Raw genomic sequence first — 23135 nt, 5'->3', positions numbered from 1 at the left:
GGCGGCATTGCTTCGCTTTGGATTTGAGATCAGCACAGCTTTTGAGTAGATGATGAAGATTAGGCAGTGAATCTCTGCTTGTCACCACAATTAGGTTTTGGAAGTCGGACAAGTTTAGGGCCCTCACAATCGTACATATATTTATATGTATTAGTGGTGTAACCTTTCATTCATTATATCAATGTATTGATTTATAGTCCTACGATCTAACTGGATCGATCTGTGCTCGGCAAGTTACCCTTCTGGACATAAATCATACATGCAAATCAGTCGTTTTGAACTCAAAATCGGCCATTTCCGTGAATCGTACAGATTCCGTTTTTCTGAGGGCGGGGTGGGTCACTGTCATCGCCTGTGCGCTCGGAACCGGCTTTGGATAAATCACAGGATTTGACGAGCCCAGAAAAAAACACTTCCGGCGCTTCTGCTATTAAGAAGTAACGGTACTTTTACTCCATTACAATGATCTAAATGTCGGTCGCTACTTTTATTCATTAATTATTTCTTATCAACTTTTTTCTTGAGCGAGACTACGATTTAGACTTCCGCATTGGCGCTGTTTGCTCCAATCCGGTTTAAGCACTAGTGACATTTAAGTCTAAAGGACTCTTTATACTCCCACAGTCGTGCGGCCGACAACGCCCGCATTACATCACGTGACTGACGAATTGGCCCACGCGGCCCCTCTGCGTTGCTTGACGCGCACACGGCAAAAATTGTTGCTGCGCGTAGAATGCCGCGGAGATATCTCTCGTGATTGGTCCGTTTTAGTCACATGCTGTGATGATGTAATCAGCGTTCCTCCTAGTTCCACATAGCACCTACACCGCCGCCCTCTGTACGATTTTGCAGCATAATTGAACGTATCATCTGGTCATCTCGGTCCATTTGTTCTAGCAGACACTGTTACACGGTCGCCATTGTTGTTGCCTTGTTCGTTGTTACTGAAAGGAAAGTAAAAACGGCTACCGGAAATGGGTACAAAATGCAGAGGAAACTTTCCTTTGAGAATCGGCACAAGCATATCTTGTCTTTGACCAAACATGGCAACATATTTTGCCTTTCAGAGATGCAGCAGCAAGTCTTGCGATTGCCCAAACGTGGTAAAATATCTAACCTTTGACCAGAAGCGGCAACATACAGTATCTTACCTATGACATCCGCAGTATGTTCCACATACATACATACATTGACAATAAAATGCTAGCATACCGGACCATGTCTTCCCTTCGACAAATATTTTGCCTTTGAAAGACACATCAACAAGTCTTGCAGTTGGCCAGATGAGGTGACATTATCTTGCCTTCAACCAGACGCAGCAACATATCTTATTTTTGAGGCGACATAGCAGCATATTTCGCCTTCAACAAAACCGCATTATATTAAAGTCCCCAACGTGTGCTTTCCCGATATGTAGTCGTTCTGTCATATTTACCACTAGTCAGTGCAAAAACACCTGATATACTCAAGGTTTTTTTAGTGTAGCTTTTTTTACAGCTCCAAATTGTCACACTGTGTGTGTATTTTTCAGGCAGGGACATCAACCTGGACGTCAATCGCATCCTGGGCTACCGGCACTTCTGCAACAAGCTGTGGAATGCCGTCAAGTTTGCCATGAAGACACTGGGGAACAACTTTGTCCCATTGGAGAAAGCCCAAGTGAGAGTCCAGCTGACATGTAGTGTCTTCCAATGAATTTGTCCATATAGACCTTTTTTCCATGATGTCACATGTATTTCTGGGGGCAGTAGCTCAGTTGGCGTCACTTGTAGGCAAACCCTTCTGTGGCATTTGACCAAGGCAGAACAATTGGGAAAACGACACGGTAAATGGCCTAAATGATGATTTTTAGCCTTCTTCTCTACTGCCGTAGTTTGAATGTGAAGTGTCAGTCGAAAAGATGACGTCATTTGCATGTCAACAGGTAAGTTGATTCAAAATTTGAAGTTGGGACGTTGTGTTAAACATAAATAAAAACAGAATACAATGATTTGCAAATCATGTTCAACCTAGATTTCATTGAATTGGCGGTGTTGTTGATAAATGGCTTTTGCTTTGCATAGTAGAGTTTCAATTTGCACTTACGGATGTAGCGCCGAACTGTATTTACTGACATTGGTTTTCTGAAGTTTTCTTGAGCCCAGGTGGTGATATCCTTAACACATTGATGTCGGTCTTTGATGCAGTGGCGCCTGAGGGATCGAAGGTCACGGGCATTCAATGTTGGTTTTGGGCCTTGCCGCTTACATGCAGTGATTTCTCCAGATTCTCTGAACCTTTGAATGATATTATGGACCGTAAATGATGAAATCCCTAAATTCCTTGCAATTGTACTTTGAGGAACATTGTCCTTAAACTGTTCGATTATTTTCTCGCGCACTTGTTCACAAAGAGGTGAACCTCGCCCCATCTTTGCCTGTGAATGACTGAGCAATTCAGGGAAGCTCCTTTTATACCCAATCATGGCACCCGCCTGTTCCCAATTAGCCTGTAGGGTGTTCCAAACAGGTGTTTGATGAGCATTCCTCAACTTTCTCAGTCTTTTTTGCCACCTGTCGCATCTTTTCTGGAACGTGTTGCAGCCATAAAATTCCAAGTTAATGATTATTTGCTAAAAACAAAGTTTATCAGTTTGAACATTAAATATCTTGTCTTTGTAGTGTGTTCAATTAAATATTGAACATGATTTGAAAATCAATGTATTCGGTTTTTATTTGTTTAACACGACGTCCTAACTTCATTGGAATTGGGGTTGAATACCGTGGTCCTTCGAGATATGAATGACCAAACTTAGGAGGTTTTTGAGATGCAAGGTATTGTTTGGAGGATTTTTTTGCATTGACTTGCGGGCAAAAAATTGTGACACGAGTGCTGTATTGTGCTTGTGAACTCAACTCCCTTCACAACAAGCAGTAATATTGATAGTGAACAGTTCTTCAAAAAAGAGGCTCCAAGTTGTTTTTCGCCAATCCCAGTTGAAGTTCACTGTCAAACTAAACAGAAAACAATGAGAATTGTATATTTAAAAAAACAACAACAAAAAAACTCATAACTTTGAAGTCCGCTACCTTAATAATGTTAACACATATGTAACACCATTAGACTAACGAATAGCATCAGTGTCATGGCGTTATAAAAGCCATGACAGCCAAACATAAAGCAATTGACATTTGAACACTAATGGTGGAGCAACACATGTAGATAGCTAATATAACAATAGTCACAGGTGTATTTTCTTTATTCCCTGCGAAGAACAACTCCTATTACTGCGGCTTACTGAGGAGCCGAGACCATGTAGAGTATATCCGTATGTCTGTAATATATTGCCCCAGGTGGCCAAGGTGTGCGCACAAAAGGAGCAGCACAAATGTCTGTTGAATTGAAATATAAACTGTGGCAAAAACAGTTTAATTTTCGTATTCTATCTATCTATCATAGGACTGCAACTAACGATTATTTTCATAATCGATGAATCTTTCATTATTTTTTCGATGACTTGGATACATTTAAAAAAATAATAAAAATAAAAATCCATTCCTTTATTCAAAACCAAGATATTATTTCAAATGGTCAATGCAGAAAATGCACAAACATAAATTTATTATAATTCAGTTTTTGGTTTGGTCCGTAACATGTCAGAAAATTGTTTTCCAAAGTAAAAGAGAATATTGGCAAATGTCTTTTGATGAAACACAAAGATAATCAGTCATCTTTATTAATATAATAAATATATTTATAATATTATTTTTTATTTATATAATAATATTTACTGCTTCATTATTGTATTAAATATAATTATCAATATTTACTGTTGAGAGGCTGAAAGGATTTGGACATTTATTCATCTTCCGTTGCGCTTCTCCTCACTCGGGTCGCGAGCGTGCTGGAGCCTCTTCGGGCAAGAGGCGGGGTACACCCTGAACTGGCCGCCAGCCAATCGCAGGGCACATAGAAACAAACAACCATTCGCACTCACATTCACACCTACAGGCAATTTAGAGTCTTCAATCAACCTACCATGCATGTTTTTGGGATGTGGGAGGAACCCGGCGTGCCCGGAAAAAACCCACGCAGGCACGGGGACGGGATTTGAACCCCGGTCCTCAGAACTGTGAGGCGGGCGTGCTAACCAGTCGCTTCACCGTGCTGCCGGATTTGGGCAATTTTAAGTTCAACAAGATCTCTCTCAACTACTAATTTATAATAAAAAATGATTGATTCATTTGATAATTGATTAAAAGTTGTCGATTAATTGTTGCACCTGTAGTCAACAGAGTACAACTATACAGCAATAGAATGAAATGAAAATCTGGATATATCTTTTTTTTCTGGTAGCTGTGTGGCGAGGAGAGCGTTACCGACCGCTGGATTCTGTCCCGGCTGAGCGCGGCGGTCTCTCTGTGCGACGCCGGCTTCAAGGCGTACGACTTCCCCGCCATCACCACCGCCATCTACAACTTCTGGCTGTACGAGCTATGCGACGTCTACCTGGTACGAGCGTTTAACCTTTTCGTCGCCTTAACGACCACGTTGACGTCACTTTTCTGCCGCCGCAGGAGAGCGTGAAGCCCGTGTTCAGCAATGCGGGAGAAGAGAAACAAGCCGGCGTGTGCAGACAGACCCTGTACACGTGCTTGGACGTGGGCCTGCGCCTGCTCTCTCCCATCATGCCCTTTGTCACCGAGGAGCTCTACCAGAGGTTGCCGCGTCGACGGCCTCAGCTCGACGCCCCCAGCGTATCGGTCACGGCGTACCCCGACGCGGAAGAGGTGAGCCAGACTGCCCTGCTGCTTCCATCCCAATAATATGAATACAGTAAGCCTTTACAGTAGTAGTGTGGTACCCTGACTTATGAGTTTCATTTTTTCTGTGACCAACCTTGGAACTCAATTTACTCATGTAGTATATCAAACCGAAATGCCATTAATCCGTTCCAGCACCCTCACAACATGTTTTTAACTCCTTCACTGCTACGGACGTTTATATTCTGGAATCTAACCGATACTGCCATAGATGTGTATTTTCATCAGGTACGGTTTTCAACGTGTAGACTTGCAAGAGGTTCTCGCTTAGCTTGTCTGTGAAATTCAGCAAATTGTAAACCACTGTAATGGCTGACTGGTGATGCATTACTTTGGATTTGATATCAGCATAGCTTTTTAGTTGAAGAAAAACATTAGGTGGTTAATCTCGGCTTATGTATGCAGGAAGCGTAGAGACACCATCGATTAATGCCCACCCAAGCCCATTTGGGTGCACCCCCCCAAGTTGAGCTGTATCACTTCAATTTACTTCCTTGACACCATTTAATAATTACAGATTCGTCATGGCTTTGGTAGCTGTTGTTGCAGTTAAACAGAAGACAACATAAATTGGTGAATAGGCAAGGGTTCACTTCTTAATGTTTTCTGTTTGCAGTTCTGCTGGAACAGCGACGAGGTGGACCGCAACATGGAGCTCGTCATGAACGTGGTCAAAACCATCCGCTCGCTCAGGTCTGACTATAACCTGACCAAGACCAGGGCGGACTGTGAGTGGGAACGCACGCGCACATATTTATACATGAGCACATCTGAGTGGTGATTTATGCAAAGGGAAAGTATATATGACACACGGTGACCGACTGGTTAGAGCGTCTGCCTCACAGTTCTGAGGACCGGGGTTCAATATCTGGCCCCGTCTGTGTGGAGTTTGCATGTTTTCCCCGGGCACTCCGGTTTCCTCCCACATCCCAGAAACATGCATGGTAGGTGAATTGAAGACTCTAAATTGCCTGTAGGTGTGAATGGTTGTTTGTTTGTATGTGCCCTGCGATTGGCTGGCAACCGGTTCAGGGTGTACTCCGCCTCCTGCCCGATGATAGCTGGGATAGGCTCTGGCACTCCCGCGACCCTTGTAAGGAGAAGCGGCTCAGAAAATGGATTGGATATGTGACACCCATAGAACAGGAAGTGCAACTTGGCGCAGAAAGCAGATATTGAGATCTCGAGCCCATCTAAAGGATCAACTCAAAGTGATGTTTGGCTTTTTCTTTTTTTACCACCACAGAAAGGTAGCAGTGATATCAAGGGGCAGAAATGTGACGTTAACATACAACAGGGAATTAAAGTTTTGTGTGTCAGTGAGTTTTCAGTCTGCAAATGTAGTAGTTGTGCTGTAGGTGGTGTATTGTGCCCACTAACAAGCAGTGATAAGTGTCTATTCAATCTTTTCTCTGTGTGTGTGTGTGTGGTAGGTTACCTCCAGTGTGCGGACTCTGCCACAGTGTCGCTGGTGCAGACTTCCAACGTTCAGATCCAGACTCTATCGTACTGTCAGGCCGTGATCCCCCTGAGCGCCGAGCAGGTCGTACCGGCGGGCTGCGCTGTGGCCATTGCGTCCGACCGCTGTACCGTCAACCTCATGATCAAGGTGACACACTGCACAGGCATCGCTACCAACGCTGTGTTTGTGTGTGTCTTTACATGCATGCCTGGGTGGGTATGTTTGTGGGACACAGAGCAGGAACTGGATTTTATTTTATTTTTTTTGTATCAATGTGCAGACCAGTCCAAATCTTGTGAGAGGAGCTAATGAACAGGTGTGTTTTGCTTTTTCTCTGTCATAATGTCAGGGTCTAATTGACGTGGACAAAGAGTTGTCCAAGTTGCAGGCGAAGAAAGGCGAGCTGGACAAGCTGATGGAGAAGCTGCACGACAAAATGGCCAACAGCGACTACAGAGACAAGGTGCCGCTCAAGGTGCAGCAGCAGGACGCCGACAAGGTGATGACAGAATGACCAACTGCCCCCACTCTTTCACGTGTGAGCTGCTAACAAGCTCTTGTTACATGTCTTTGTTTCAGCTGCGACAGAGTCAGACGGAGCTGGAGAAAGTCGAAGAAGCTATGGACAACTTTAGCAAGATGATCTAACTCGTCGTCATTATCATCGTCAGATGGATTTTTATTCATGTTGCAAGTGGATTATCATGTCAAAATAATTGGATAAAAAAATTGAAAGGCCAATGTCAAGCCTCATTTTTTTTTTACTTACCCCCCTTACAAAGGAGTACTAGGCTCCCACTGAAAAGAAAAAAAAGACAGTTCCATTAGTCGTAAATTGTGTGTATATATATATATATATATGTTTTTTTTATCAAGGATTTTTCAGATTTAGAGAGGGTTTTAATTTTGTAGACACACTTTTGCATTTTAGCAAGTTGTATATTTTTCAGGTTAAAATAATTTTAGCCATTTTTTTTAGATAAATCATGCATATTTTAGAAAAAAACATTTCAAGATAAAGTCACAGCTTTTCGGTGACTGCGAAGGAAATATATTACAGCAATCGGGCTAGGAGTTAAACCGAGCTAATTTCCATTTTGTCTTCTGGTTATCATTTTTATTTACCATATTTGTGGTAGAATTACACAAAGTCCCAAAAGTCAAAGAAAAAGAAAACAGCTGAGTCCCTCATTGAAGCACTTTATTCAGCATATTTAATCGGACATACAGGATATAAGACTGGAGGAAATAATGGGCTTTTTTTTTTGTGAGATTATAAAAATGTGCATTTCTTAAAAATGCCTCCCTGTTTTTGGTATTAATGTAGTTGTTTGTGGGCTGCCAGGATAGCACTAGACTTAAAAGAACATGAACAAAAAAAACATACATCAAGACATGCCGAGGGTGCAGCCATTTTGATTGACCCTGGTCTAGAGCTTCCACGGGGAGTGAAATTCAGAGGCGGGCAGCGGCGTGCAGTGCGTCGTCTCGAAGTTCCTCATGTGCTTGCGAGCCTTCCGGCACGGGGAAAAAGAGAACACATTATTTTTCATTTCTTGTTCTATTCTTTGCTTTCCTTCCCCCACAGGAGGTGAACGGAAGGAAGGGAAGCGTAGCATGAAGCGTAATTGATGGCACGCCTCGCCTTTCATGTTAAATGACTTCAATAAGATGGGGCGGCTGCGGAGGAAATATATTACAGCAGTCGGGCTTGGAGCACAGGTAAGGTGGTTGCCATGGCGACTGAGCGCGAGAGGCGCGGGGGAAAAAAATGGAAGAAGTGTCCTTCAGTTGTAACCATGTGGAACTGTCAACTCGAGATGCAACACTAGACAGACACTTTACTAGGTACACCTGCTCCATTGCAACCACACTGACACCATGACTTACGAGCTTTTTGCTTCGTGCCGTGAGGCAAAATTTGAGGTATGAGCGGACTTCAGAAATGAGTGAAGTAGAAAAAAAAAATGGAGCAATTAAGCAACTAAAAAGTACATTTTTGCAAATAAAGATGTATATTTGGAGAAAAAGTATATATATATTTTTTAAAAAGGGATAGTTTGCATAATATTTTTTCGATTTATATCAAAAAAGGTCAAATCTTGGGTATTTTTAATTTTTAAAATCATATTTGCAGGAAGAATTACATAGTTTTTCAAGATAAAAACTTATAGTTTCGTGAGGAAAAAAAAAAGTATATTTTCAAGATGTCTTAACTTTAAAGATTATTATTTTTTTTTTTAAGATACAAAGCTCCAAAAAGTTTGTTTTTGGGGAACGGGGTATATTTAAGTGGTACAACAACTAATTGATCATTAATCAACAATTATTTTGATAATTGACACATTAACTAAAAATTGTCCAAATCCTCCGATTTCAGCCTCTCGCCGTTTTCTGTAGTCCTCCATGAAAGCAGACTGATTATCTTTGTGTTTACTCAAAATAAAACATTTGTGCTTTTATTTTGGAAAACAATGATAATCATTTTTGCCCAACAAACATTCAAACACAAAATGAGAACGTGCGCAAGGAGCAGAGGCTCACATTGAATTAAAACCCAACCAGACTCCACCTCCTGATGCCACTCGCTCGGGCACGCCCCTTAATGGCACACCGACACACAGATACTACAGCGTGTGCATGATTTCCTTACCAGGAAAAGAGCCAAGTGTTGTTTCTCTTTGATAATCATGCCCTCACCTAGGAAGACAGATAAAGAGAGTGTCACTGACTGTGGTGATGACGACGACGACGACATTCTTACCAACATTCCAGGGAAACTTCGTGTCCGTGTCCATCTCGTACGACTCCAGCACAGATGCGCACCAGTCCTCGTCCACCTGGTAGCTGCTGTACACGGATGCTGCACACACGCATCGGCCAATACAGTAATCACTCGCTATATCACGGTTCACTTATTGCGGATTCAGTGCGTCGCAGGCTTTTTTATTTTTTTATTTGATCAATGTCATGCAGTTACTGTACTCACATGCACTCTCTGGTTCAGTTAGAAAGATTGGCTATTTGACTATAATGTGGCAGTAATGACTCACATAAGAACAAATGAGCTCTTTTACTTGGCAGCAAAAAAAACCCCAAAAAAACTTACTCGGCAATTACAGCTCAACATTTAGTAAGTCACCAATTTGCTTAGCGATTCAGTGACCATTACCGGAATGCCACTGTTTAACATTCAAGCCACAGTCAGAGCTTCAAGAGAAACCTTTAGATTGATTTTCTTCAACTACGGTGCTGTAGTTACAAAATAGCACCGCAAAGAATGACTGGAAGCAGCAGGGTTTGCTGGCCCTACTTCCCGTAAAACTTTGCACTGCCTACGTACTGGGACTGTCTCTGTGGAGCACAGTGCCTAATCCTTTAGGCAGGAAATTACCCGTTTACACCATGTCCATGGGTTGTTGTTTTCAGAGGCTATTTTTAAACAAAAACAATTCTTTGTTGTTCTTAACTTCAATGAAAGTGGGTTGCAACTCTGCAACAATAGGAAAATGCAGGTTCCAGGAAGACAATTGAGAACCACTTTGTTAGAACCGCTTGCATCTCTCTAAAGTATCACTTATTAACATTGCAATATGGAACTTCAAATTTATATAAATAGCACAAGAAATAATTGGCCGCTACTTCGCAGATTTCTTCTATTGTGGAGGGGTTTCTGGAACGTAACCCCGCGATACATGAAAACAAACCATTCTTAAAGGTCACATACAAACATATTGAACTTCAAAGTTAAATACAACTGAATTGAACCACTAGTGAGAATCACCGAACTAGTTTCATTACCTTCTGCTACTTGAGTCGAGGCACCCAGCCAGTGTTGGACCGCATTGACCCCGTCCGTCGTCATTATTTTGGGATACCTGAGCAGCTCACACACATTAGTCACAAATCTAATAAATACATTACTACATTGGCACCTTGATTTACGAGTTTAATTTGTTGTCAAGCCCGTAACTCAATTTATGTGTACAGCTATTTGCGACCGAGCCATGTCTCGAATAACGAAAATACGTGAGTCATTGATGCCCCGCCAAAAGGCTTTTAATTGCCTATAAAAGCCATAAGATGAAAGCACTACTAATGTCAAAATGAAACTCCTCAACTCACTTCAACAAACTTCCTTGAGATGGCGTCAAAGCAATACTGTTATCTGTATAGGCCCCCGCAAAACATTTGTGAATGCTGAAATGCAAATATGTGGGGTTCCCAAAAAGGAATTTTTTGGGCACGTTTTTAATAAAACAGTATTGTATAAAAACAATAAAATAAAAGACAATTGAAAGAAATAAACTGGTTTTATAAAGTATAATCAAGACAAAGGTCACACGCACACTTACTGTAGTATTTGTAGGTTGACGTGTGCCTGTACGTTGGAACAAGCCGAAAGTCGCAACACGGAACAACTGTGCGTTACACTATTGTTTCTTATGGACTATGTCTACTCTCCTGTATTGCTGGTAATTTACTGGCTACTTTCCACCTGTAAAATTCAATTTAAAAATGTTTGCTGGGAAGTAAAAAAATAAACAAATGAGATAATGTGGTTGCACAAGCACCTTTTTACAACTTGGCATGTGGCTGAGTTCACATTGAACACATTGAAGACAGCAGGGTCCAGCTGCCCATTCGCCACCTTGCCAATGACTAATTAAAACGGGAAAAAACAAACAAACCAAAAAACACAACAACAAAGCCAATATTGCTCACGTTAGCCACGCTGGCAAATCCAAATCACCTGCGTCAAAATCCCTTCCTGATAAAAGTTAAAGTGAGCGTCCTCATTCTGCCCTGTGTGAATGGTTTCGTTTTCCCCCCTTGCTTCGTGAAATGCTTCCAGCCACCATCCAGCCACTGCTGGCTAAGGAGTCAGGTTCATCTTCAACTAAAAAGCTTAAGTTTGAGAAAATTCTCCTATTTCCGGAGTAAGATAAAGTCCTTAAGATCATTTTTGAGGGTTATCAAATAAGTGAATCATCTCAACACTTTTACTGTAATTAATAAGAACATTCATTAACATTTAATATAGTTTACCATTTCGCAGATCCTGGTGATAAAAAGTGTCACTCCTCGCTTTATCTCTACACTTGGCTGACACTGACAGCAGTACTACTGGTACTGGCAAGGTCTGATGGGAAGGTTTTTCTTTTTTACAATTCAATAGTAAAATAAGGATTTGTTATTCATATCAATTCATCATAACATTTAGGCCTGGCTAACAGGAAATAGTTATTTGTTGGCTGTATTCAATGTTGTGTTGGTCATACTATAGAATAATATATTTCTTGTGTTTAGTGAATAATGCTGACGATAAACTTCCCTCCCCCAAAAAAATCGCATGCTACATTGCAATCATACTATTTGTAAAAATAAATAAATAAATACAAAACTATTCCTATTTTCTCAAATCACTCAGCCCTAGTCCTGATTGATGACAAGGTTTAATTGGGCCGTATCGTTAAAAGCTTATCGGCTTCCCAGTGACGAGGACTGGCCAAGTGTGGCAAAAAGTTTAGCCACATAAACACACGTGATGTTGTGGCTAACTACACACAAGTGTGCCGAGGAGATTTTTATACTGTTTAGCCACACTGGCTAAGAGGTTTCATGACCCATTGGCAACCCTGAAACAGTCAAGAAAACTGGTCACGTAGGCTGCCAAGAGGCCGACAGCAACATTTAAGAAGCTGCAAGGAATTTCTGGCAAGTACTGGCTGCTTAAATGTGACAACAATCTCCCATCGCCTTCATATGTCTGCTTCAAATAGCGGTTAGCGTCAGCAAAAAAATGTCAGGAAAAGCCTATTAGAACATCAGAACTTTATTTGAGGGGACGCTTGACTCGAGTGCCAGCGTATTTGAAGCAAAATATGGACCAAGCGATGGGTCGCAACTTGAAAAACTCTCAAGTTGGGGCACTCGTAAGTCCAGGTACCGCTGTGTATATATCAGTACTGACCTGAACTGAAGCAGCTTGAGCAGGAGGTCATTCCCTCGGTTGGACATGACGTGCACTGGACTCCTGCACGGCACCAATCCACAAGTTAGTAACCAACCCCAAGTGCACTGGCATTTTTGCATTGCCAACAACAGCCAAAAATAGGGTAATTAATCAATATATTCCATTTTATGTATTATTTTACAAAATAATATTGCAATATTATAGTTTGTTTTTTTATTTATTTAAACTAACGCTGACCTTAATGAGGAAAAGTATGACAGAAAATGGATGTCTGGATATTGTGAAGGTTGCAATATTTAAAAAAAGGATGTGAATAACATAAAATTTTATCTTAATACATTATTATAATTACAATTGTTTGAAATTACATTAATATTATACGTTAGTATATTAAAATGGCCTATTTAATTTGAATATTTATAATGATTGAGCAAACAACGAAAATACTGCTATTATTTTAACAGCAATTCATTATTTTTGTAAAAAAATATTTAATATTATTAATAAAACAAATATATAGTCTATGACTATTTAAGTGAATTTAAAATTATTATTTAACAAACAAGGATTGTAAATATAGAAATATATTCGTTTTCTATTATTTACTTGTCTACTACTTTTCAACTGTATTCAAATTAATTAATGTAATATTGTAAACATTGCAATACATTATATTGTAAATATATTTTACTATCTGTTATATTTATTTCATTTGATTATTTTATTTAAGTTTACGCAAATTCAATAAATAATCAAATAAATATTGCTAACTAAAATTTAAAGACACTATAAATTAGTATTAAAAATGTAACAAAAACGAAAAAATTTGCAAGCAGGCAGTATTCCCTGATATCAAAACCCTGAAGAAAGTCACTTCTTGAAAGAGGCGCAACGACGACAACCGGACATTATAGAAGGCAACGTGAAACTCACGCTGTGGTGATGATTTCGTCCCTGGTTCTCCTCACCAGCAGGACGGGTCCCTGGTATCTGACCAGATGCAAAGACACAATGTCACACCAGATGAACAGATAACGTTCCCCATCTCCATCAGAGTGAAAACTCACTTGAGCAGCTGCTCGGAAACGTTGAGGTTTAGGTACTGTCGCACTGTGTACTGAACCAGCGGCCCTGAGAGAGAAAACACCAATGTGTTAGCAGATGCTCATGCTAAAAGAGAACAGCAAAAGCCTGCAAGCACTCACTCCAGCTATCAGGCATAACCTTGAGGGCCAACGGGAGTAGGTCATCGAAGGAGGCGTCCAACACCACTGATTGGATCTCTGGGTATGACATCACCGCCCAACTGGCTACAGAGGGAGGGAGGAGGAATGCATTTGTAGACCGTAAAGTGTTCCCCTGGTATATTGCGGTTCATTGTTTGAAGCCCCACAAGTCGCAAAATTTGTAAGCGATCTTTTTTGGGGGTTTTACAGTATATCATGTTCGTTGACGTCCAAGTGCCTGTATTTTTACCGGTCACGACGTTGCTTGGTTGATTGCTTTTTTTAAGTCTACTGTTTTTGGAATGTGAATTGTAAAATTGTAGCCCGGGTGTTCTGAATAAGCCGACGTCGGAAGTGTTGAATCTGTTGAAAAATGTAAATGGAAGTTTTTGAAAGTCCAAAAAGTGAACGGTTTAATAAAAACTCAGCATTCACTGAGTGACCCTAACTCATAATGATAAGTCCATGAACTGTATTGCGGTACCTGTGAATCCGCCTATGGACCACGCGTATATGACAATGTTGTTGAGGGTGAAGTGGAGCTTGTGCACGGCAAACTGGATGACCACGTCCATGGCGTTGGCCTCATTCTGTGGAAAGGGCACCCCCTGGAAGAAAAGACAAAAAATACATCTATTATTTGTATTTTAACAGCAGATAACATCTCTCTTGGTTCATTTCATTCCCTTTGTTGATCCTAGCTACTGAAATCCCAACACCTCGGTGGTGTTTGTTTGGATAAAACAACAGAAGTTTACCGTACTGCCTCCGAAACCCGGATGGTTCCAGCCCAGGACAGAGTAGCCGCCTGCAGAGCGCATCAAACGCAACACGGCTCAATAGGGCTCAAAATAGGGATCGTGAATCATTGACGCTTGGGAAGACGAGCGCTCACCCTCCAGTGGGGTGTTCATGCACCCCACCTCATAGAAGCCGGCGTTGCCCTCGCAGCAGATGACCTGTGGGAGGAAGACACACAAACGTGACTCACTTGGCGCACGCACACGCACCCGCACCCGCGCTCACCCACACAGATTTACCAGAGTGCGGCCCTTTCCTCCGCCTCCTCCCCTGCGGTCCACAAACATGGTGTCAATCTCGTTGCCGTCGCAGGCCACCAGCTTGTTCCTCTGGCCGTCAAACTGTGAAGAGTATAGATATATATGCACCGGTGTATATATATAGTTTTCACTTTATTTTAGTTTTATCATTAAGCGGATAGCATCCCTTTATACAATACAAGAGGTGAGGGATTTTGTAAAGATTTTATTTCTTTTATTAGACAGTGGTTTGCTTCTCTTCATACTCGTTAAAAGTATTTTTGTTTTGTTTTATTATACAGTAGTTTATCCTCTATATAACTGTATGAGTTAATTTTACATTTATACTATATTTTACATATTTTACTATATTTTACATTTATACTATATTTTAGTTTTATTATTTTAGTATTTTTATTAGTTTAGTATTTTGCATCATATTTTTACTTTATTAGTTTTATTATACAGTGGTTAAATATTTTACATTTTACTTTATTTTAGTTTTATTATATAGTGGTTAAGTATTGGTTAATTTATCTTGCATCATATTTTTTTTTTACTTAATTTAGCTTTATTATACAGTGATAAGTATATGGCAACATTTAATTTTATTACAGAGTGGTAAATTATTTTGCAGCATATTTTAGTTGCACTATACTGTGGTTAGAAAATTGCTTTAAGTATTTTGCATCACATTTTTAACTTCTAGTTTTATATTAAGACTTTTTATTTTATTTCCCATCATGCTTTGAGGACAGGAGTTAGTTATGTTTAAAAGTCACTTTAAAATATTACTAATATTATTAGTAATATTACTGATAATGTATTACTATGGTGACAGTTTAAGTCTGGAATCGATCAATTCACTTTTATTCATTATTTCCTGAAACGAGAACAACTCGGAAGTCAACCAGCGTGACCGTGTTCAACTTGTGTGTGCGCGTTACCTCCTCGATGAGCTTGGCATTGCCTTGCTGCAGCACGGGCCTCATGGCTTTCTGCAGCAGTCCCACCGAGCCCGGATACAGCATCCTCCTCCCGAACGAGTGCACGATGAGGAAACTGGAATAAAACCAATGATGACTCGGCGTGTGAAGCGCCGCCACGGTGAAACACGAGCGGCAGCCCGGCCTGCGAAAAGCGAGGGAGTGAAGCTGGAGGAGCAAAACCACCTGATGACGTGGCACGGCAGAGTGCGGACGGAGCGCAACGCGGCGTCTGCTCCTCCCCTCGATTTGGCCTCGTGCTTCAGCAGGGAGACGCCGGCCTTAGTCGACTTCCTGTCAAACACAGTTCACGTCGTGAAAATCAAAAATACAGTTTTTGATTACAATTGATGACATAAGCACGTTGTGCACGTGCGTCTGCTCCGTTGAGCTTCACAAATATCTCATTCCTGCCAGTGGTATCAAACTAGTAGGACTGGCAGTGAATGAGTTAAATAAGCGGATCCCCGAGGCAGAGAAAATTCATTAATCGTTTATTTGTAGGACTCAAAAGACTCGAAAAACCTCGAATACTGTTTTTTAATAAGGAAAATAGCACTATATAATATCGTACATTATATACCCATATGGTAATAACATAAGCAATAGTGATGTCACGATACAACTTCTTCACTTCCAATACGATGCCAATATTGCAGCCTTGAGTATTGGCCGATACCGATATTGATCCGATATCAGCTTTATATGTACTTTTCCTTATTTTACTATGCAATGTTAGAAACGGCCCCAATCAAGTGATATTACTCAAACAGAGAACAATAGTCGGCAACAGTAGGGATGAGGAAAAACCCATGAGGAAAGACACATTTACTGTTTGGGTTACATAAAGTTTTATCTTAAACGTAACAATATGCTACAATTGAATCAAATTACGAATTAAATTGGAAAATTCAGAAAAATCAAAATAAAAAACAAAAAATATATAAACACATTCTACAATTGAATAGATTAAATAAAATAAATTAGAAGACCATGAAAAATAACCAATGAATACAATAAACCTAACCTAACAAATTATACTTTTAAAGTGCAAAATAACAATTCCATTTCACTTCTCTTATTTTTTCTGTTATTGTAAGTATACGGTGGGAACAGCATTCACTTTCTCCATGTGCAGCAATACGTGTGGCGAGTTTGATGCTAATTTTCGTTAGCTCCTCAAAGGTGTTTTTCATTGTGCGTTACCTTTGCGCTGGCAATTTTTGTGAACAAAAAAAAAACAAGTCTGTGATGTATTTGAACATACAATCAGTGTAATTATTTTGTCATGTCTGCTTGTTAGCACCTTAGCAAGCTGCTGTTGTGATCACGTGGGCTCTGCATGCTGTCAGGGCGCTGCTGGATAGAAGTGCTGGATCGGAGCCTGGAATCGACTATTTGCATAAGAGTGGTTATATTGGAGATTTTAGATCCAGTCCAATATAACTCCATAATCGTTTTTTTTGCTGATATCGGCCCAATATCTGATATCAAATACTGGATCGAGACACCAATAATAATTAAATAGAATGCAAGAATTAAAACAGTTTGTGCATCATGAAGTCATTGTGGAGCTCCTCTCTGGAATGCGCACACGCTGGCCACCAGGGGGAGGTGATGTACATATGGATATAAAGACGGTGACAATTGCTCAGTGAGCTACAATAAAATTGGTCATTTTTTTGCGGAGGATAATGAATATGTGACTGAGTATTGTTATATTCTCTATCAACATGTGTTGCTGCACCATTTATGTTGAAGGGTTAGAACACTCTGACACTGACTTCGGATACGCCGTGGGGGAAAAAATAGAGCAATTAAGGTTCTGTAATGCTCTCCCATGTTCAGCTGTCTGCTCAGCGGGACAAACAAGTCTACCGTTGTGCCCACCTTAACATCCATTAAAAAACAAACAAATGAACAACAACAAAAAAAACATTCTGAAATTGTTTCGACTCATGATCACACAAAGTAACGAATCAGCCACCGGTGGTAGTAAAATACCCCATTAATTTAATATAAATATGATGACGGTGAAATAACAATAAAATCTTACGGATTGCTGACTTCGGTCCAGCTGAAATCTGCAGGCCAGTGAGAGAAGTCAAAGTTGAAGCATCTCAATTTCTTCTACAAGAAACGCAAACAAGAACGTGAGTCACTTTTCTTCTCAATCCCTTCACCAAACCGCAGCTGAAAATGACACGAGCTCACCTTGTTGTCTGGCGAGGGATTCTTCTTCGCCTCCTCCAAAATGGAAATAAACTCAAGATACTGTGTGTTCTTCCATCTTCCCCAGCCTTGTGGGAAGAAACGAAAAACAGAGTAAGTTTCAAAGTGTGTGTGCTTGCAGAAGATTCACTGTTAGTTCAGTATATTCTATTCTGTTTTATAAAGTACAATACTATAGAGTTCTATTTTACGGATTTAAAAAAGGGGTTTGCTTTTGTGGGGGGAAGGGGGGGGGCTGGAATTGATTAATAGCTTTTACATTCATTACAATAGGGAAAGATGATTTGGCATACGACTGTCAGGGCTTGAGACCTCGACCAAATTGGTTCCATATGCAACCTTATTTATTTATTTTTTTTTTTTTACAGCTAATGCGATTAAAAATGTAATCTTGTCACATTTGCACGAATGCATGTTTTAATGGTTGAAAGTCGCCTTTTTCCCACTGCAATCTCCTCCTGCACGAAAGAGAGGCAGAGAGCGAGAGACCGCTGTGACGCTGTGTCAATCATTGTTATGAATTCCATTTGAGGGCAAACCAGTCCGCTGCAATATGACTGGCTGTCTGCTGCAAGATAATTGACTGCTTCTTCCAGATAGAACACGCTATTACCCACAGCATCTTTGCATACACGCACCCCATATATGCGCGTCACAGACGGGCCAGTACGCCGTCTTGGCTGGCTAGTGGCCACCACTTACCTATATTGATGCTGGCCCACTACTTATTCATTTTAAATGACAAGTGTGAGCTGTCAACTTATCTGGACTACTAATGAGCAAGATCGCTAACTCGCACCTACCTTCTAAGTCCGGTAAGCCAGTAAACGCCTCCCAATTCAAGTCACCTACAGCTTTTCTTTTTACACATAACATTTTCAATCAATTATCATTATAAAACCAAAAGTTGTTTCCTCAAGTAACGTCATGTATGAATGTCTAAAAATTGTGAGGGTGTGTGTGTATTGGGGGGGGGGGGGGGGGGTATGAAGCTAGCAAAGCTAACAAATCTGTATCTATCTGTCTGTCTGTCTGTCTAAACCCTGTTTACAGCATTGCCATATGAAGATACTGTATGTGCATAGTTAAAAAGCCCAGACTCCTTTAAAGAGGATTGTATAGGAAAAAATACCATCATTAAAATAAAGTGCAATAATTGCAGTAGTAATGTTTTATCCAAGTTCTGCTCGGGCTTATGATTTTAAATAAATAAATTGGTTTGTTTTGCTAGTAAATAATTTGCAAAATAGTGTAAATAATCATAAACAATACTTTTATATAGTGGTGGTACACTTATGCAATCATTTTTAAATGTACTTAATCATATGTTGTGGTAATGCTCAAAATTAAGTGGTTTCCCCAGGCGAAGGGTTAGGAGCTCTCATTATAAGAAATGTCCCCTCTGAGTTGTACAAATGATCATCCATCCATTTTCTTTACCGCTTATCCTCACTAGGGTCGCGGGCTGCTGGAGCCTATCCCAGCTATCTTCAGGCGGGAGGCGGGGTACACCCTGAACCAGTCGCCAGCCAATCGCAGGGCACATAGAAACAAACAACCATTCGCGCACACATTCACTCATTTGTTGCGGTCAAACTTCTTGTTCACAGTAACATACTTTCCAAATATCATATCTCAAGTCACTGTCAGTCGAAACTATGGTATGCCATGGTCATGCTGTATGTCCTCAAAAAATCGTGACACCAAATCATTCTTGCCAGTGAGGTATCGCTGTACTTATGGAGCATTTCTATATCGTGCAACTCTACCCCAGTGTCTACTGTTTGCAAACATGAGGAAAAGTTCTATTGGCATCGGCGTTATACATTTGTGTGGCCTCACCTCGGAGACAGGCCAATCCGAAAAGACACAGCAGCGTCGTCGCCACGTACTGACTCATTGCCGCCAACTTACTGCTGCATAAGTAGCCTAAAACACACACACGACAAGCATCAATCGATATCACCAGCAATTCATTCAGTGAATCTGTCAGTGAGTTTATGTATCTGCTTCTCTTGCGGTGCAGCTACTAACAGCCCGTGTAGTCTACTTTGTCGTTACAATTTGTCTGTATTCCTTAACATCATTGTGAGTGAGGTGAGTTTAATGACATAGCGTTTGCGTAAAGTGCTAGTGGGCATATTTGTTTGCCGCCATTTGGTGGCATCTGTACACAATTATAAACCCGTTTTAGGGGTTACGTCAATTATTCACAGATTTTTGCTATTCGCGGCAGGGCTTGGTCCCGATCAGCTGCAATTAGTGGGGGTTCACTTGTGTTTAGGGACTCACCTCGAAGGCATCTTGACTACATGTTATTGTATATTAGGCCTACCATTAACAATGGACAACTTATTTTTACACTTTTTAGTGACAGTTTAGAATATTAAAATGTTACTTTAAAACATTGCCTATACACTTAATAAAGGGTTAAGGGTGGCCACAGTTTGACCCTGAAACTGAACTTTGCTTTTTCCATTATTTAATTTGGGAAATTCAAATACCGTACATACAAGATAAATTTATGTAACTTCTAGAACACGTGTTTTTTTTCCTTACCTTTTCCATACAAATAGCTTAGCAGGAGAGGAGAGCTGCAGTAGGACAGATACCACAGAGCTGAAGCCTTGAGAAACGACATATAAATGCATGAAGCATCATAATCTTTTACCACCATCACCTTCATCACATTACCACAGAGTATTAGGGCCGTGCCGGAAAAATGTATCAATTACGCTATGAGATTAAAGTAATAATTTTACGAGAATAAATTAATAACAACAATAAAACTTTAACTGTGTATTTGAGGTAAAAAGAGTTAAAATATAAAATTTTAAACTCGGAACTTTATGAATTACATTTTTTTTTTTAATAAACCACTAACTTCTTTCTCAAAAACAGACAACTTTATTCTTGCAATATTAAGACCAGTGGTTCTTAACCTTGTTGGAGGTACGGAACCCCGGCAGTTTCAGATGGAGTTCACTGAACCCTTCCAAATTTGAAAAATAATAAATATAAATAAATAATAATAATAATATATAACTAAATAATAATATAATATATTATACTAATCATATTATATAAAAAAATAATAATAAATTGTTTATTTCAAACTCAAAACAGGTAAATATTTTATTGTCTGTGTAGATTCTCAGTCATCCAGATCATGCACATAATGAACCACACACCAGTTGCACACAAAATCTTTGTGTTAAAAGAACAAAACCAACCAAACTTGATTTTCACACACACACACAAAAAAAAAAATTAAATTCAATGAAAATGTATTGTAAGTGAATGTGAATTTTGCTGTTGTCATTCCCCTTGGTAAGTGCCACTCTCATGTCAGAGGAACGCACTTCGTTGTGAAAATTCACAACAAAATCTGTTCCTTTTCTTTATTTCTACAATCCTCGAAAAGGGTTCATAGGTAAGAGTAAATTTTTTGGGCTGTTTTTTATTATTGATGCGCTCTCTGCGCCACAGCAATGCTACTCAACTCAGGTGTGTTGTTGAAATGTTATAGAAAGATAGTTTATAAAAAAAATTAAATAATTTTATTTATTTTTTTTAAACATTTCAGCTCAAGTCGCAGCGCCGCAATGGTAAACGCCCACCTTGACGCAGCGTTGCATTGTGAACGGCATGAACACGGCATTCAAAATGAAGTGTAAAAAGACTTTTATGGATACATGCAAGCATGCACACACGGCGTGTCGAGTCCTCCGTTGAACCCCAGCGACTGCCTCACCGAACCGCTGGGTTCCATCGAACCCAGGTTAAGAACCACTGATTAAGACTGATCTAAAAAATAATTTATAACCCAAAAAATGACTTTTTCTCAAATATACACCTTTTTCAAAAATATATTTTTTTTAAAGTTTGATTTCTTGAAAATATGTTTTTTTTAAACCCCCCCCCCCAAAAAAAAGAAAAAAAAGTAAACTCCAAAATATACAACTTTATTCTGGGCTCGGTCTCTTCCCTCTGAATTCCGATTCACTATTCATACTGACAGTAACAAATGGCTTCCGAATCAGAATCAAATCGTTACTCCTTGAACTATTCCGAAATAATAGTCAAACAAATGAAAAATCCAATTTGATGATTGGAAAACTACCTATTGAACCGGAAAAAAGAGTATGTTTTGGCTCTCGCTTCCTCCCTCCAAATTTTTTTCTTATTAGTTTAAAATGACTAACATTAACCAGGATCACTTGGCTAAAGGTAGACCCAAGGTTGGTTTTGCGCCTGTTGGTGCTGTGAATCCTCGCTGCTTGGAAGTAGCTGCCTCCTTTCTAGCTAGCCGGCAGGCTACCTAGCTTGTTGGCTACCTAGCCAGGGCTGGTATGCTGTGCTGGATCAACTTTATCCCATTCATTTTAATCGAGAGAATCTAAAACATTAATCTTGAAAGTATTCAACTTTATTTTCATTAAGTTATGACTTTCAGCTTGTTGTGTCATTTTTTTCAGGGTGGCCTGTATACTCCATTACAAATCATTGCCTCTGACAAAACACTGAATACTAACCCAACTGAGAATGCTGTCCGTGTATTTCTCCAAACTCCCTGGCTGGTAGTTCCATCCCTGTCCAAATGTAAGAAATAGGTTACAATGTTGTATGATGGAGATGAAAAACTAAAGGTGATAGAGCCTTGCAGTCTGTTGCCCCCAAACTGTGGAATTCACTTCATTTTAAGATAAGAGCTGCCTCTTTAACTGACATTTTTAAAAACTAGTTAAAAACACATTTGCATAAGCGGGGATTGTTTCTTACTTGGAAAATGTTATTCTGTATTTAATAAATGTATGACTGTGTATTTTAACTATATGAAACATTATTTTAAATCCTCTCGCTAAATACTGTTACATAAAAAGTGCACTTACTGTACCGTGGTACTTAACATAACACCAGTCATGATCAATTCAAATGAATAAATGAATGATTCAGTACTGCACTGTACATTATGCTAACGTTAGCATTAATGGTGGTTGTCATTGAGAACTCTGAGCGAATCTAAGGTTGATTAAGCGTTGAAGAACAGTAAAACATCACAATGAATGTACGGATATTCCTTTAGGTCTTTCATTTCATTAACTATTTTAATGTTAAGCCACAAGCGCTCATAAACACTTGACACTTCCGGATGAAGCCCCCCGAAGCTACATGTACAGCTAACAGCCACCAAAACGACTCTTTATGGATCCAGCCGCGTCGAAATGAACGATAAAAGATGTACATGCGCCTACCACCAGTCGTCCATCGGGCCAAAACGGGAGCGGGTGGCGGTGAATTCTTTGCAGATGAGGACCGAAAACACAACGAAGCCACATCCAGCCGGCCATACTTCCTGGACAAGGACGGAAGCCTAAAGGGATGAAGGCGGCTTGCGATGGACGAAACT

At 40.0% G+C, this 23135-nt stretch overlaps 2 protein-coding genes across 5 annotated transcripts in view; one reads left to right on the top strand and one right to left on the bottom strand.

Moving 5' to 3' along the window:
- vars1 (valyl-tRNA synthetase 1) overlaps positions 1-7005 on the top strand; it is a 21616-nt gene extending 14611 nt beyond the window's left edge. For all 3 annotated transcript variants that reach the window (XM_061776136.1, XM_061776135.1, XM_061776138.1), the window contains 7 exons: positions 1532-1659; positions 4336-4491; positions 4557-4769; positions 5419-5530; positions 6236-6411; positions 6614-6763; positions 6844-7005. In XM_061776136.1, coding sequence (XP_061632120.1) covers positions 1532-1659; positions 4336-4491; positions 4557-4769; positions 5419-5530; positions 6236-6411; positions 6614-6763; positions 6844-6912 — 1004 coding nt within the window. In that variant the 3' untranslated portion in view covers positions 6913-7005. The remainder of the gene's footprint in view (positions 1-1531; positions 1660-4335; positions 4492-4556; positions 4770-5418; positions 5531-6235; positions 6412-6613; positions 6764-6843) is intronic.
- Positions 6922-23135, bottom strand: abhd16a (abhydrolase domain containing 16A, phospholipase). 2 transcript variants are annotated; one of them, XM_061776140.1, is made up of 21 exons: positions 22981-23135; positions 22261-22317; positions 20285-20351; positions 19568-19654; positions 17708-17793; positions 17550-17623; positions 15680-15787; positions 15455-15569; positions 14508-14609; positions 14363-14426; positions 14226-14275; positions 13952-14075; positions 13447-13551; positions 13309-13372; positions 13175-13231; positions 12239-12301; positions 10066-10142; positions 9029-9127; positions 8918-8964; positions 7652-7778; positions 6922-7062 (listed from the first exon to the last, which is right to left on the bottom strand). In XM_061776140.1, exons 1-20 carry the CDS (start codon positions 23074-23076, stop codon positions 7695-7697), a joined length of 1626 nt encoding a protein of 541 aa, XP_061632124.1. In that variant the 5' UTR covers positions 23077-23135; the 3' UTR covers positions 6922-7062; positions 7652-7694. The 2 variants fall into 2 exon arrangements, with proteins under 2 accessions (XP_061632124.1, XP_061632123.1); XM_061776139.1 differs by lacking the exon at positions 6922-7062 and having other exon boundaries at positions 7449-7778.

This window comes from Phyllopteryx taeniolatus, chromosome 6, assembly GCF_024500385.1.
Source record: "Phyllopteryx taeniolatus isolate TA_2022b chromosome 6, UOR_Ptae_1.2, whole genome shotgun sequence".
NCBI classification, from domain to species: domain Eukaryota; kingdom Metazoa; phylum Chordata; class Actinopteri; order Syngnathiformes; family Syngnathidae; genus Phyllopteryx; species Phyllopteryx taeniolatus.
This window is presented reverse-complemented; position numbering and strand designations above follow the sequence as displayed.

Excerpts from the sequence above, each read along its gene's own strand:
- abhd16a (XM_061776140.1), bottom strand. The coding sequence starts at position 23,076 with ATGGCCGGCTGGATGTGGCTTCGTTGTGTTTTCGGTCCTCATCTGCAA. Across the intron at positions 22,318-22,980 it reads GGCCCGATGGACGACTGGTG|GGATGGAACTACCAGCCAGG; the intron begins GTAGGCGCATGT and ends ACATTTGGACAG. Across the intron at positions 14,076-14,225 it reads CGGGTTTCGGAGGCAGTACG|GGGGTGCCCTTTCCACAGAA; the intron begins GTAAACTTCTGT and ends CTTTTCTTCCAG.